The sequence below is a fragment of the Oncorhynchus masou genome, chromosome 16 (genome assembly GCF_036934945.1).
Source record: "Oncorhynchus masou masou isolate Uvic2021 chromosome 16, UVic_Omas_1.1, whole genome shotgun sequence".
In the NCBI taxonomy this organism is placed as follows: Eukaryota; Metazoa; Chordata; class Actinopteri; order Salmoniformes; family Salmonidae; genus Oncorhynchus; species Oncorhynchus masou.
Genome location: NC_088227.1, coordinates 23,739,163 through 23,755,911, shown reverse-complemented (window position 1 = coordinate 23,755,911; position 16,749 = coordinate 23,739,163). Strand labels below are relative to the sequence as shown.

Genomic DNA, 16,749 nt, shown 5'->3' with positions numbered 1-16,749 from the left:
CCCCATAATGATGAAGCAAACACAGGTTTTTAGACATTTTTGTAAATTTAATACAAATAAAAAACTGAAATAAATTATTTACATAAGTATTCAGACCATTTGCTATGAGACTCGAAATTGAGCTCAGCTGTATCCTGTTTCCATTGATCATTCTTGATGTTTCTACAATTTGATTGGAGTCCACCTGTGGTAAATTTAATTGATTGGACATCATTTGGAAATGTACACACCTGTTTATATAAGGTCCCACAGTTGACAGATGTGTACATGTCAGAACAAAAACCAAGCCATGAAGTTGAAGGAATTATCTGTAGAGCTCCGAGACAGGATTGTGTCGAGGCACAGATCTGGGGAAGGGTACCAAAACTTTTCTGCAGCATTTAAGGTCCCCAAGAACACAGTGGCTTCCATCAAGTTTGGAACCACCAAGACACTTCCTGGAGGCCTCCCGGCCAAACTGAGCAATCGAGGGAGAAGGGCCTTGGTCAGGGAGGTGAACCTGGTGGTCACTCTGACAGAGCTCTAGAGTTCCTCTGTGGAGATGGGAGAACCTTCCAGAAGGACAATCATCTCTGTAGCACTCCACCAATCTGGCCTTTACGGTAGTGGCCAGACAGAAGCCACTCCTCAGTAAAAGGCACATGACAGCCCGCTTTGAGTTTGCCAAAAGACACCTATGGGGATGTTTTTCAGCGGCAGGGACTGATAGACTAGTCAGGATGAGGCATTGATGAACGGGGCAAAGTACAGAGAGATCCTTGACGAAAACCTGTACCTCAGACTAGGGCGAAGGTTCACCTTCCAACAGGACAACAACCCTAAGCACACTGCCAAGACAATGCAGGAGTGGCTTCGGGATAAATCTCTGAATGTCCTTGAGTGGCCCAGCCAGAGTCCGGACATGATCCAGATCAAACATCTCTGGAAAGAGACCTGAAAATAGCTGTGCAGCGTCGCTCCCCGTCCAACCTGACAGAGCTTGAGAGTACTCCCTAAACACAGGTGTGTCATTCTGGTGGCGTCATACCCAAGAAGACTCAAGGCTGTAATCGCTGTCAAAGGTGTTTCAACAAAGTACTGAGTAAAGGGTCTGAATACTTATGGAAATTATATTTTTCTGCTTTTTTTGTTGCTTTGTCATTATGGGGTAGGTGTGTAGGTTGATGGGTGAAAAATGTAACGGTACAAAATGTGGAAAAAGTCTAGGGGTCTGAGTACTTTACGAATGCACTGTATGGCTTCGTTCCCAGAAACAATGAGAAATAAAAAATGTACGGTCCCAACTTTTAAGGAACAAAATGTGGAAGCTGGGATAAAATCATACTTTTTCCGATATTTTTTGTGGTAAACTTTCTATATTTTTTTATAATGACTTTGAAAATGTGGAGTAGGTTGTGTAGATCAGTAGGAAAAGAATATATTACGTTTTTGGATTTAGTTTTAAGACAGCAAAATGTAAAGACTGTGCAAGGGGTGTTTAGACTTTCACTAACTGTACAGTATATACAGTATAAAAGGCCTGAGAAAGTTAGTCTGTGTCACATATCAGTTTGCAATCAATGTCAAAAAAAAGTACATATCATTGAATTAATAAAGCCGCATAAAAACATTCTCTTTTTTGTTTTCTTGAGTAAGGCAGCTCCAAAAATCAGGTGATTCAGCCTAGCTCTGTGCTTTCTGTGGTGGTGGGGCAAGCCAGCAGAAAATACGGAGCGTTATGACATGATTGGCTCAGTATTCTGTCACTCATGGGGACACAATGTCACTGCCAAGTCTAAGGGTAGAGCTAGAAAATTCTAGCCCTTTAGGTGCTGCCATAGAGTTACATTAGAAGTGCCCATCCAAGAAGACTCAAGGTCATTGGCCACAGATAAAATGACACCAAATCACGTTATATGTAAAGTAGCTTTGATTGGACTGATCATGTCAACATTATACTTTCACCATCTTAGCTGGCAAGTGAGACAAGCAGTCATCATCATGAATCAAGTCGACAATCTACTGGCAAATCCTTTTTAAACCTTGTCATATGAAGAGAAATTGTCACATGAGTTGACGCTGGAGAGACGAAGCAGGTACGGGAGTCAAACATTTAATAAGGAACGGACATGGAACGACACAGGAACAGCGTTAGCATACAAGAAAACAAAGACACAAAATAATCAATGCATCAGCAGGTAACAGAGCAGGCAAACTGACAAATATAGGGGAGGTAATAAACAGAGGATAAGTGAGTCCAGGTGAGTCCAATATCGCTGAAGCACGTGATGATGGAACGCAGGTGTGCGTAATTGACGACAGGAGTGCGTGAATGAGGGCAGCCTGGTGCCCTCAAGCGCCAGGGGAGGGAAGAGTGAGAGCAGACGTGACAGAGATAATGAAGAGAAATGATAGATAAAACGTATTCAGTCATTGGACATAAACATTAAAATTCAACAATTAATTGTTTGGAAGGAATCAGTGACAGTGGCTAACTGCAAGCATTGTAAAGCAATAACAAGCCTGTTATTCAGTGGAATGGCTGTGTGGTCCCAAATCTGGGCTTAAGGGGCTCTTTTCCAAGTCAATAAAGCATGATTTATGCCGCGCTCAAAACAACTGTTAACTCGGAACTGCGAAAACTTGACTTCAGTGAGTTCAAGACAACTGGGAAGTCGGGAATAAACAAGCTCTGACTGGGAAAATATGTTTTGAACGGTCATCCAACTCGGAATTGTAAATCCGGCCTCTTTCTAAAGCTACAACCTGAAGATCAATGACGTCATCATGATTCAACCTTATTTTTTTCCTAGTTCCCAGTTGTTTTAAAAGCACAATAAATTCTGAGAATGCCAGACTTTGATGGACCGCCACGCCACCTTCCTGTTCAAGTGAGCACAGCACAACAAGGTGAGTCCAAAAATGTATTGTCTGCTCCTGCATAAGTGATGTAATATTGTAAGAGCTTTCATTGTTTGCTTATCCCCCTTTATTTATCCTATGGTTCTTACTTGGTGTACAGGGAGAACACTGTAAGAACAGCCCATGTTCTGAATTCTGTCGCTGTACATTTCAATCGTGCTAAACAAATAGTTATATTGACTACGTACATCCTAGCTCACTTATTAAAGTCTTAATTGAAATTACGCATTGCCTCTTATCCGCTTGTCGCCCCCTTATGCCATAGTTTGTACATCTCAATTGTTCGTAGAAACCACATTTGTTTAAGCAAGTCAGCCACATCAGCTATATTTTTTTAAAGGCAGTCAATGAGGCTGAATTAACTGTTTTGCTGCCAGACAAGGCACGTGTAGCAGTGGTAAGATGTTGGGACTGCTGTTGGGACAACTTTATGTAGGCCCGAACAGTTTGTGGGCACCGTTTTCACTGTTATAGTGCAATTACTGTATTGTTTAGTATTGTGTTGTGGCCTTGCTGGCATGCCACCCCACTTGTTTATTTTTGCCCCACCAAAATGTACATGCTAAAATCGGCACTGCTTATACCTGTATATTGACAGCACCATTGATTTTATCTTGGTTGCTTGTTTGGTAGACCTCAAATAAACGTAATGTACAGTACAAAAAAGTCATTTGTGTTGCTTGCCACAAAGCAGTATCTGTTTAATACATACATTTACAATATGGTACAATTTATCTCAATAAAAATAATGAGGAAAAATAGTATTCCATTTGAAATGATCTTCTCTCATACCCACTCCCTACCCCAGTCTGTCATCTATACACAGTATTCAGTATGGTCACTGTTACCGAAGACTTTCTAAGTACTTCCTTCAATTTATACTTTCTCATACAGCATTCAAGCCAAGGCCATAAATTAATTCTACAGCTATCAATGGCCCTATTCAATCAAAACCGTTATGGGGTATCTAGGGCAATGCTAATATCCCTTTCATATACAGACAAAAATCACACTATTTTACCATGCCAGCTTTTTATACAGTACAAGCTTTTTTTGTCATTCTGAAAGGGGTAAGGGTTAAAAAAAACATGGTAATTAAAACCCACCTAAAGACATGATTCCTGTATTTTCACAGACCCTTCTAACCAAAATACAGGTATCAGGTCTGTGTACAGTATGGTTCTCCGCTTCTTTGTAGGTAAATTAATTAACACTTCGATTGTTTAACGGCACACCCTACCCTCCCAATTTGCCAGTTACCCACTGATATGTTTAAAAGTGCAAATAAGTGGTAAATAAGGGGCTGTTTGAATGGGACCATTGCCTTATCTTTTGTACAGGTAACATACCATATCTTGTCTGAAATGTATATAATATATATTTTTTTAAACTTATTTGTTGTTTCATTGTTTTATATTGCGGAGCCTTAATTTGTTTTTTTGTGTTACTCTAGAAACTTGGCTACAGATTAAATATGACCCTTAGTTTTCAACAGTTGCCACTGGTCTTCAAAACATTCCGTTCATCTTTCATCTTTTCCTCTTTACTACACTCATCCCATCCCTCCCCTCCCTTCCCTCTATCCCTTGTTCCTGCTGCCCTCCTCTACTGCTCGTTCTTAAGGGTGACGTGCTTGAGCAGCGTGATCAGGGGCTTGTGGGATTGCTGGGTATATGGCTTCATGAAGCCACCGTAGCGCTTGATAGCGGTTGGGCTGCCCCAGCGGAAGTGACCCATCCGATAGGACCCATCCTTCTTATCTTGCAGCCCCGTCACAGTGAGGGTTCTGGGGACTACCTTGGTCTGAGCCTTGGCCCCCTGGTTCCCCAGAGCTCCCACCATCTCGTCCTCCCAGCTGCCCAGCTGCCTGCGTGCCTGCAGGGGAAAGGTGCCCTCGGAGGAGTCCCCCCCTTCCAGACTGGAGGCATAGACTTTGATGGGGCGGCGTTTGTGCCCAATGGGTTTGCCCCAGCGGAAGTGCTCCATGGAATAGGAGTGTCTCTTGTCGCTGTGGGGCTCAGGGTCAGCATCCAGGGCTCTCTCTCCAGAGGTCAGGGCTGCCAACACGATGCCCAGGGAGAGGCTCTCCTCAGTGGACTGCTGGGCAGCCGATCTGGGCTCTGGGGATTCGTCCTGGAGCCTAGACCTGAACAGGTGGATGCACTCCTGCCAGACGGAAGAAGAACAGCAGACAGGAGTTCAATACAAATGGATGTACAGGAACAGTGTTTAGTGATATATGGATGGATGGGTTAAAGAACAATCCATGAATAGTGACTGATGAAAATTGCTATAGATGATGATTCAATCTTGTACTGATTTTGATGATGATTACTGAATGAAGGTGATGATTCTAACTTAGACTCACCAGTATCTTGTCCTCTGAAGGGAGGTCTTTGCAGTGGGAGCTATCCCAGCACTGCCCCCCCACCCCGGGGTTGCACACACACACCACCACCACCGCTAACAGCCAGGGCGCACACACCATATTCAACCTAACACTGCACAAGACACACAGAGGCACAGGGAGGATTAGCCAATGACAAAGACATGTACAATTATTTCATTCTGATCAGAAACACGTCATGAAAATAGACTGCAGATGATGAGGCGCATAGAGGAATAGGGCTTGAGTCTGTGGTCATTTCACCAGCAGTTCTACTTTCTCTTGATCAACTTTAATCCTGTCCTGCATCAATCTGAAATAATCCCTTACACTGAATAAAAGGTATGTATGACACAAAAGTGAATGAATGCAGTATTCACAGGTAAACTGGTGAAGGGCAAACTATAAGAAGGATGGATTAGAACCCATACCATTGGAATTCTATCACCCAACGTATGTGACGCTCAGCCATTCTTATCAAAGGTGACTTCGCTGACCTTTGTTTATCTGTTGCTCCTATATATCAGTGCCCTTGTGAACACACACACACAACACAGATATGGAGCTCATTCATGCCCCTGTCCCACACATACACTGGAACATTTTCTATAAAATATTGTGGAAGATGTGCAAAGGAAGTCTCTGAATGGGAGGCAGCCTTCAATGGCCTTGTGACGCATCTCCCCTCGTCTAATTGCCCCCTGTTATCTTTAACTTAGCAGTTAGCATCTTTGTATTAGGATGTTAAAAACACACCTCTGATTTTGCAAGAATGTTCCGAACATACTGTACTAACACCAGGTACTGTATGAAGGCAGGAATGTGTTGCCTTTAAATAATAAAGGAACACCTTTTACTGAACATACAACATACTTTTACAGAACATACTAAAACAGTGACTGAAAAAAGGATAGAAAGTATTGAGTTACAATGTAACGGAGTGTTTTGTCATGGCCTTCTTACTGCTGTGGAGTTCTCTGACCAACTCCATAGATCTATGTCTGTGGAAACTTGTCTCACCTTAATCAAAATGTTATTTAAAAGTTCCCAAAACATTTAGTTGGGAACATTGGAGTGTTATCCCAGGAATGAATCCACCACACCACTAGCATGGGACTAACACAAGTACAAAGCTGTTTACAGCGTTATGTTAAGAGTTCCAGGTTGTGATGTTTGTCTTTGCAGAAAGAGGATCACCTCTACGGGATTGGTGTCCCCCCGTGGGATGGTTGAGCTAACGTGTGCTAATGTGATTAGCATGACTTTGTAAGTAAAAAATAACATTTCTCAGGACATAGACATGTTCTATATGGGAAGAAAGCTTAAATTCTTGTTAATCTTATTTTGCACTGTCTAATTTACAGTAGCTATTACAGTGAAAAAATGCCATGCTATTGTTTGTGGAGAGTGCACAACAACAAAACACTTTTATCACGGCAACTGGTTTGATACATTCACCTCTGAAGGTAAATAATGTACTTACATTCAGGAATCTTGCTCTGATTTGTAATCCTGAGGGTCCCAGAGATCAAATGTAGCATAGTTTTGTTTGATAAAATCAATTTTTATATTCAAATGTAGGAATTGGGTTCCACAGTTTGAACCCCTGCTTTGTCTGTGACTGAACAGCTTTATGTACAGAATGAAACAGATGAGCTCTTTCCTGGTGGCTTAGCAGACTATCAGGGCTGTAAGACAGCAGATTGCTGGTTCAATTCTACTTGATTACCATTTTTTTTTAAAGCTGTAACTATTTTTTGAAATACCCTAATAAATGATCATACAAGGGGTACCGGTACCTAGTCAATGTGTAGGGGTACGGGTTAGTTGAGGTAAATTATTTAATATGTACATGTAGGTAGGGGTAACGTGACTATGCATAGATAATAATCAGAGAGTAGCAGCAGTGTATGTGAAGAATGTGAACGCATGTGTGTGTGGTGTCAAAATGCATGTGTGTGTGTTTTGTGTTTGTCCCTGTGTGTGTGTGCGTGTTTGTGTGTTGGAGTGTCAGTGTAGTGAGACACTACACGACCAAACGTATATGTGGACACCTGCTCGTTGAACATCTCATTCCAAAGTAATGGGCATTAATATGGAGTTGGTCCCCCCTTTGCTGCTATACCAGCCTCCACTCTTCTGGGAAGTTGGAACATGTTGGAACATCTAGATGTTGGAACAATTCTTCCACACAGATCTCGACATACCATTTCTGTATGGTCCTCGCTTTGTACACGGGGGAATTGTCATGCTGAAATAGAAAAGGACCTTCCCCAAACTGATTCCCCAACGTTGGAAGCACAGAATGTTCTAGAATGTCTTTGTATGATGTTGCATTAAGATTTCCCTTCACTGGAACTAAGGGGCCTAGCCCGAACCATGAAAAACAGCCCCAGACCATTATTCCTCCTCCACCAAACTTTACAGTTGGCACTATGAATTCAGGCAGCATTATCCTGACAAACCCATATTAGTCCGTCGGACTGCGAGATTATGAAGCGTGTTTCATCACTCCAGAGAACGCATTTCTGCTGCTCCAGAGTCCAATGGCACCGAGCTTTACACCACTTTAGCCGTAGCTTGGTATTGAACATGGGGATCTCCGGCTTGTTTGCTGCTGCTCGTCCATGGAAATCCATTTCATGAAGCTCCCGACTAACAGCTATTGTGCTGACGTTGCTTTCAGAGGCAGTTTGGAACTTGGAAGTTAATGTTGCAAACGAGGAAAGAAGATTTTTACGCGCTACGAGCTTCATCACTCGGCGGTCCCATTCTGTGAGCTTGTGTGTCCTACCACTTCGAGGCTGAGCCTTTGTTGCTCCTAGACATTTCCACTTCACAGTAACAGCACTTGACCGGGGAAGCTCTAGTTGGGCGAACTAACGAACTAACTTGTTGGAAAGGTGGCATCCTATAACGGTGCAACGTTGAAAGTCACTGAGCTCTTCAGTACGGGCCATTCGACTGCCAATGTTTGTCTATGGAGATTGCATGGCTATGTCCTCGATTTTATACACCTATTAGCAACGGTGTGGCTGAAATAGCCAAAACCACTAATTTGAAGGGGTGCCCACGTACTTTTGGCCGTGTAGTGCATGTGTGAGTGTGTGGTTGGAGTCCAGTGAGGGTACATCAAGCCTGTGCACGAGAGTCAGTGCAGAAAATAAAATAAGGGGGGGGTTAGCCATTTGATTAACTGTTCATTAGTCTTATGGCTTGGGAGTAGAAGCTGCTAAGGAGTCCCAGACTTGGTACTCTGGTACCGCTTGCCATGCGGTAGTGGAGAGAACAGTCAATGACATGGGTGGCTGGAGTCTTTTACCATGTTTAGGGCCTTCCTCTGACACTGCCTGGTATAGAGGTCCAGAATAACTTTATAACAGTCTTGCAGGAATGTATGTTGTTTGTTTGTTGTAGGTGTCAGTAGTAATACTGTATATACACCAACATTAGTTGAATATTCCAGGAATGTTCTCCAGCATTTTCTATTTCTCCTACATTATATTGCTGAAGTATGTTCAGGGAACGCTAATGGACACATCACACTGTACCTATGTGAGTCTCCATGGACATTAGCAGAACGGTCCTGCAATGTTGTCATAACCAATTCAACTGAATCCAGACATCATTTCATGAAGTATGTTCAAGGAATGTTTTTGGAACATAAGGTCAAAATGTCGCACTAACTTTATGAGACCATTCATTGTAGAAATATGCCCTAATTTTATTTTTATTTTTATATTTTGTTCATATTCATCAAAATAAGCAGAACGTTCCTGGAACGTTTCCTCAGAACCATTTCTATTGCTCCCATATTTTGTTGTGTCAGTATGTTCTAAGAATATACCGGAACATTGTGTTATTACGTTCCCTGGCAACCTAATGAGAACCTTAGGAGAATGTCCTGTAGTAGTTTTAACAGGTGTTGTGCACAACATGTTAGTGAATGTTCGGAGAAAATTCCAAGGATATACTCTATTTGGTGATCAAAAACATTCTTAGAATGTACGTGGGATGGTATCAGATGATTAGCTCAAAGCTTAACAAGAATTGAATGGGAATGTTAACTAATGTTCTGGGAATGTTCCCAGGTTTGCTGAGAATAAGTTGAGCTCTGCATTGCAGAAAGGTCAGCCACTTGTTTTGTCAGAAAGACTAGAGGAGGAAATGCCATTTGCTCGTGAATGGCTCAAAAAAAAGGTTATCTTGGGGGGAAATTAGCATTGATTTTACTGTAACTTTTAAACTCAATTGATGGTGACTAATACATTGACACACAAGTATACCTTTGTGTCTGAAAGTCACAGTAAAATAAGTATTTCCCCCAAAATTCTTCTAATAACGAACAAAGTAGTTTATATATTTTTTTATATTATTATTACTACAAAAAGTGATGTTATGAGTTGGTAGTCCATGCATGCATGTTCATATTTCCTCTCCCTGATCAATTGATACCTAATCAATATTTCTCATCTCTCTACTTTAGGACAAATAATCTCACTGAATGATTTGGTGTTGTATTAGACAGATTTGATTGTATTGGAATTGAATAATCACACCTTCTTCGCTATTGTAATGAATAGATGGTATGTGGGCAGACCTCAGTCACAGTAAGTCTGTGCCTTCAACAGTGCGTACCTTTTATGAACCGTCCTCGAGCACTAAGCTTTGCTCTCCAAGGAGCCTCTCACATACACAGCAGTATAGTAGTGCTTTACATTACTGTTTGAAATGATCATTATCAGGAGCCATTTTTATGACACCTTCGATATGCACCAAGCAAGAACTTCATTAAACTTTGTTTAAATTATCAGGAAACCTTAAGCGTTACCAAATTTGAATTCTTACTTATAACTTAACATTGATTTCATCATTATTTGATAGTACAAGTATTTGATGTGTCCAATCATTTGTGTCCCAACTAATTGGAATATTAGTTAACCAAGTTGATATACAGTAAATGTCCAATGTTTCAATGTTTATTTAAATGCCAATATACTAATATGTGTTTAATAGAGATGAACATTATCAGCCTTAAATTTATCCAACAAATCTATTTCAAACATAATGAAATATATATTGCAGAAAAGCAGATTAGTCAGCTTACCTCTGCTAATATTCAGGGTAGGAATGTTAACATGCAATAGACCTGTGCAATTATCTAAAATCATATTTATACACACAGTCTTACTAATAATTCTCAACAAAATAAGACAACAGCTAATTCAGAGCATGAATGGAAAATTATGCAAAGTTTGCTGTTGCTCTTTAGCAGGTTCATCTTCCTTACCTTCTTCCACTTTCTCGTTTTGTTCTTCCACAGGTCTCCTGTCTTTCTCTGCAGGATCTCACAGCGCAGAATGGAATCACTCCTTCTCTCTCTCTCTCTCTCTTCCCTTGGTTGTCTGATCAATTTCTTTGTAGGAATTTGTCCTGTGTATATGTCTGTGAGGTGGGAGCACCTTTTATACTGTAGCCAAAGACGCGTGTGGGTGGGTAGGAGGCTAGGGGTGGGGAGGTCATAGGAAAATCCACCCTCACACACTTTCCCTCTCTCTAATCGATGGGGGCTCACGTTACCAGATGACAGGTGAGGTCTTAGCAGGTAGCTGCCACTTGTTGAGTCATGCCATATCAACCAACGTTGTGTTTCTTTGCGTTGATCAGTTTTTGAATCATATGTGTATGTGGGAAAATTGACACATCTCTTTCTGGGTTTAAAAGGTGACGCTGACACCGGATCTGAGGTTCTCTCCAGCCCCCATTGTCAGTAGATGGATACTCAAGGAGGTGCTAAACACTGCTACCTAATCAGCTACGGAGGAGTGATGTGGAGTAAGATGTTTTCCTAGGAGAAAGGGCAGCAGCGGGCAGCGTGCAAATGGAGTTGGTTCCATTGGTTTTCATCAAGGATAACATTTAAGGCCAAATCAACATTTTCTCAGAAATCTGACTCATTGATGATCACACATCATTGCTACACCTTAATAAACCCTTAGAAGTTGGGTTGTAGAAGGGCAAGCAAACACTCTTTCCACCTTACACACGCAAGCAGGATTGAAGCAGACACACACACACACTGTAGGGTTGCAAAACAGAATTATCTATAATTTTGGCAATCTATGGTAAGTAGAAATTTATTCTTAAATATATATTTGAAATGTATTAATGTAAAATATTAATTTCTCTTCATATTTAGATCTGTATCCATATTATTGCCCATGAGTTTTTAGTGTATAGACCATTATGATCAAGAGAAAACAGCCTAATTAATTAAAAAAAAACATCTAATCAACAATTAAATCAATTCCAATGAACTCTGCAACCCTATTTACATGTACAACAAACACATATTGACAGATGAAAATAAATAAAAGCACGTCAAAATATAAAGGATATTTCATGCTGAAACCCTCCCTTTTAAACACCAACGATATTCACAAAGTTGATGGGTTATATTTAGGATAATGTTATACAGCTTTTGTCATCAAAAAAAATGTCAATATTAAAATTGTCTTAATTTACAATGTAATTTATTTGACATGTTATAAACTTTTAAAGTGACCAGTAATACAGTATACCCTCCCTTTGCAACCCTACACATCAGTGGAGGCTGCTGAGGGGAGGACAGCTCACAATTATGGCTGGAAATTAGCAAATGGAATGACATCATACATATTGAACCCATGTGTTTGATTCATTCAAACCATTCCATGTATTCCACTCCACCATTACCATAAGCCTGTCCTGCCCAATTAAGGTACCACCAACCTCTTGTGCTACACACACATTGTGAAAAACAATGTCTTCCATTGCAGTGGAGGATGATCTGAATGCACTATTGTGACTGCTCCATATAATGGAAGGAAACAAGATACAAAAAAATACCACAGAAATCTCTGTTAGGGGCTGGAGAAAGAAAGCAATTACACTTAGTTATTGACGGATTTTTCTAGAAACAGGTTTTTACACACTTTACGGTACATTTTGAATTGATTTGTAAAAAGAAAGGGAACTTTAGGCTAGCCACAGAATGGCAGATGGTGGATCCCAAATATAAAGCTTTTCTCTCTCCAATAACATGTTGCTTTGATGTTGCAAGAAGTATATTGAAAAGCGTATTGAACATTTGTATTTTTTTGCTTTAAAGGGGATATCAGCAGTTGAAACTTTAACAAAGCTTACCTCCGCCTCTGATTCGGTAGAAAGCTGAGGGATGGATGAGGTTGGAGAAATGTACCCACTCTCAAATTCATTGACAGAGCTATGGATGCATTGCTATGGCCATCCATGATATCAAAATGAGAGTTTTAACAAAGTTTTTGAGGCTATATAGTGTTCGTTTACATTTACCTCGTTTACAAACATAGGAGTAAAACAAGCTTATATTTGGGGTTCTGATGGGGTATGAGGCACGTATAAGATACATTTCAACGAATCAATGGGTCCATATAATTAATTTACACGTCCAAACATGGGATGTAGCTACAGCAGATTGCCACTTTCAAGATGGATAAAAAATATATGAAAAGCCTACCATTAGCTCAAAGACCTGAACTTGGTCTTAAAACAGTGTGTGTGTGTGTGTGTGTGTGTGTGTGTGTGTGTTTTGTTTTGGTTGGGTTAGGAGGGTTTTAATGGTTGGTTACTCAAATATACATTACACCAGATGAACACACACTTTGATATTTGGAATGCATTTCTAGGAAAGTTGTTTTGTGCTCTGTCAAATAGTTATTCAACAGCAAGCTTGTCTGAACATGACCTAAGTGTGAAGTGAGTAATCTACATTGATGCCATGGAAATGTCAAAATGCTCCAACATAACCTGTAGGCGTAGGATCTTAATTTGATCACCTTGTTGTTGCTGGAAATTTCCTGCACATTTGTAGTGTATTCAAGGTTTTAAAAGGCTTCTAAAGTTGACAATTTTCACTTAAAAATGTCAGACTTGATTTGCCCTAACAAAAAAAATGTATCATCCACTACAAAATTGTCCATTAATTATAATTCACACAATAATTCACATTTCCCGTTGCTGCATGATTATTTTCCTGCTGTGAGAAACTGATCAAATTAAGATCTTACACCTGTATATGCTTTATTATGAGCCATCAAAACAAATGATTTCAGGTTGATTTAAGAGCACTATAAACTCAGGGAAAGGCCAACTTTCTTTACATGACAACCTGTAAAGTTTTAAGGGTTAGGATTGGGGTTATGGCTAGGGATGGATTTGAACCGGGGTGTGGACATGAAACTAGAGTTAGGGTTAGGCTTAGCCTAACCCAGAGGTTCCCAAACTTTTTAAACCCTCACCCTAGCTTCATGTCCACATCCCAGCTCATCCCTAAATCCTACCACAGTGGCGATTTTAGAGTGTAAATCTTGGTGGGACAAACCTTCCAACATTATTTTAGATGCATGCCAGCAAAGCCACAACACTAAACAATACATTAATTGCACTGAAACGGTGACAAATGATGCCCACAATGTTACAGTATGGCCTACATAAAGCTGTCCCAACAGGAGAGCTTTATTTTCAGCACCATGGCTTGAATCCTTGTATCCCACTGCTACACCTGGCTATCAGCAGAACCTTGACTTCAGAATATGGGCTGTTCTTACAGTGTTCTCCCTGTACACCAAGTCAGAACAGTATGATAAATAAAGGGACCATATAAGCAGACAATGAAAGCTCTTACAATATTTTATTATTACATTTCTCAAAAACAGGTTATAGGCTAAATGTGCACCACCAAGTCAGAACAGCAGGTGAAATTAAGAGGTGAAAATAGACCAAATTATTAGGGTGAGGCACATCACCCTATTGTGCTGTTCTCACTTGAACAGGAAGGTGGCGCGGCGGACCTTCATGGGCGAATTTTGTCATCAATCTTCGTCATCAAATCTGTCACTCTTTGGATTTATGGTGCTTTCAAGACAACTGGTCGTAGCTCTAGAAAGAGGCCCGAATTCCTGATTTACAATTCCGAGTTGGATGAAAGTTCACAATGTATTTTCCCAGTCGTAGCTCATTTTTCCTGATTTCCCAGTTGTCTTGAACTCACTAAAATCAGATTTTTCAGTTCAGAGTTAACAGTTGTTTTGAGTGCGGCACAAATCAGACAGCATGGCCAATGTTGAATGTTTATCATTTTAAACTAGGAGAATAGACCCATAGATCTTAGACTTGGGACCACAAAGCCACTCCACTGAATAGCAGGCTAATGATTGCTTTGAAATGCTTGCAGTTAGCCACTGATTACTTCCAAACCACTCATTGTTAAATTTGAGATTTCAAACTTGTTGTGTAATGTTTATGTCCAATGGTCGATGAACACCGATACGTTTTATCTATAATTTCTCATTATTTCTCTTCATATGACAAGAATTTAAAAGGATTTACCAGTAGGTTGTCAACGTGATTCATGATGACTGCTAGCTAACATTTTGAAAGTATGATGTTGATATGATCAGTCTAATCAAAGCTACAGTAGATACTGTATAACGTGATTTTACGTAATTTTATCTGTGGCCAATGACCTTGAGCCTTCTTGGATGGGCACTTCTAATATCACTCTATGGCAGCACCCAAGGGGCAACAATTTTTTTAGCTCTACACTTAGACTTGGTGGTGATGTAGTGTCCCCATGAGTGACAGAACACTGAACCAATCATGACGCAACGAGCTAGGCTGAAACACCTGCATTATGAAGCTGCCTTAATCAAGAAAACTAAAAAGACAATGTTTATATGCAGCTTTATTAACTCAATGATATGTACTTTTTTTTACATTGTTTGCAAACTGATATGTGACACGTATTCATTCTAAAATAACATGCAAAACAGGCAAGCCCAATTCTTTAACAAAACATTTATTTTATTATAATTTTTTGCAAAAAATGTTGGGTTCAAACAGGTACCCTGAATGAAGGGCCGTCACTGCCCCACCCCTAGCTTCATGTCCACATCCCAGCTCCTCCCTTCCCCTAACCCTTTTTATGGGCTCCCGAGTGGCTCAGTGTTCTAAGACACTTCGTCTCAGTACAAGAGGCGTCACTGCAGTACCTGGTTCAAATCCAAACTGCATCACATCCGGCCATGATAGGGTAGGCCGTCATTGTAAATAGGAATTTGTTCTTAACTGACTTGCCTAGTGAAATGAAGGTTTAAAAAAAACAAACCTTAGCTTCATGTCCACATCCCCAGACTAGATGTAATGTTTTTTATTTTATAGTATATTTTTGCAAACTCGTAACATAAATTCAGCAAAAAAAGAAACAACCCTTTTTCAGGACCCTGTCTTTCAAAGATAATAAGTAAAAACACAAGTAACTTCAAAGATGTTCATTGTAAAGGGTTTAAATACTGTTTCCCATGCTTGTTCAATGAAACATAAACAATTAATGAACATGCACATGTGGAACGTTCGTTAAGACACTAACAGCTTACAGACGGAAGGTAATTAAGGTCACAGTTTTGAAAACTTAGGACACTAAAGAGGCCTTTCTACTGACTCTGAAAAACACCAAAAGAAGGATGCCCAGGGTCCTTGCTCATCGGCGTGAACGTGCCTTAGGCACTTTGCAAGGAGGCATGAGGACTGCAGATGTGGCCAGGGCAATACATTTCAATGTCTGTACTGTGAGACGCCTAAGACAGCGCTACAGGGAGACAGGACGAACAGCTGATTGTCCTCGCAGTGGCAGATCACGTGTAACAATACCTGCACAGGATTGGTACATCCGAACATCATACCTGTGGGTCAGGTACAGGATGGCAACAACAACTGCCTGAGTTACACCAGGAACGCACAATCCCTCCATCAGTACTCAGACTTTCCCAAATAGGCTTGAGAGGGGCTGGACTGGGGGCTTGTAGGCCTGTAAGGCAGGTCCTCAACAGATCACCGGCAACAACATCACCTATGGGCACAAACCCACCGTCGCTGGACCAGACAGGACTGGCAAAAAAGTGCTCTTAACTGACGAGTTGCGGTTTTGTCTCACCAGGGGTGATGGTCAGATTCGCGTTTATCGTCGAAGGAATGAGCGTTACACCGAGGCCCGTACTCTGGAGCGGGATTGATTTGGAGGTGGAGGGTCCGTCATGGTCTGGGGTGGTGTGTCACAGCGTCATTGGACTGAGCTTGTTGTCATTGCAGGCAATCTCAACGCTGTGCGTTACAGGGAAGACATCCTCCTCCCTCATGTGGTACCCTTCCAGCAGGCTCATCCTGACATGACCCTCCAGCATCACAAGCCATACCGCTCATTCTGTGCATGATTTCCTGCAAGACAGGAGTATCAGTGTTCTGCCATGGCCAGCGAAGAGCCCGGATCTCAAACACATTGAGCACGTCTGGGACCTGTTGGATCGGAGGGTGAGGGCTAGGGCCATTCCCCCTAGAAATGTCCGGGAACTTGCCGGTGCCTAGGTGGAAGAGTGGGGTAACATCTC

General features: G+C 41.1%; 1 protein-coding gene across 1 annotated transcript; it reads right to left on the bottom strand.

The window, feature by feature from the left end:
• Positions 1-2,076: 2,076 nt before the first annotated feature.
• On the bottom strand, positions 2,077-10,729 carry LOC135557704 (pro-opiomelanocortin). The gene is made up of 3 exons (XM_064991229.1): positions 10,578-10,729; positions 5,270-5,402; positions 2,077-5,067 (listed from the first exon to the last, which is right to left on the bottom strand). Exons 2-3 carry the CDS (start codon positions 5,387-5,389, stop codon positions 4,507-4,509), a joined length of 681 nt encoding a protein of 226 aa, XP_064847301.1. The 5' UTR covers positions 5,390-5,402; positions 10,578-10,729; the 3' UTR covers positions 2,077-4,506.
• Positions 10,730-16,749: the final 6,020 nt, after the last annotated feature.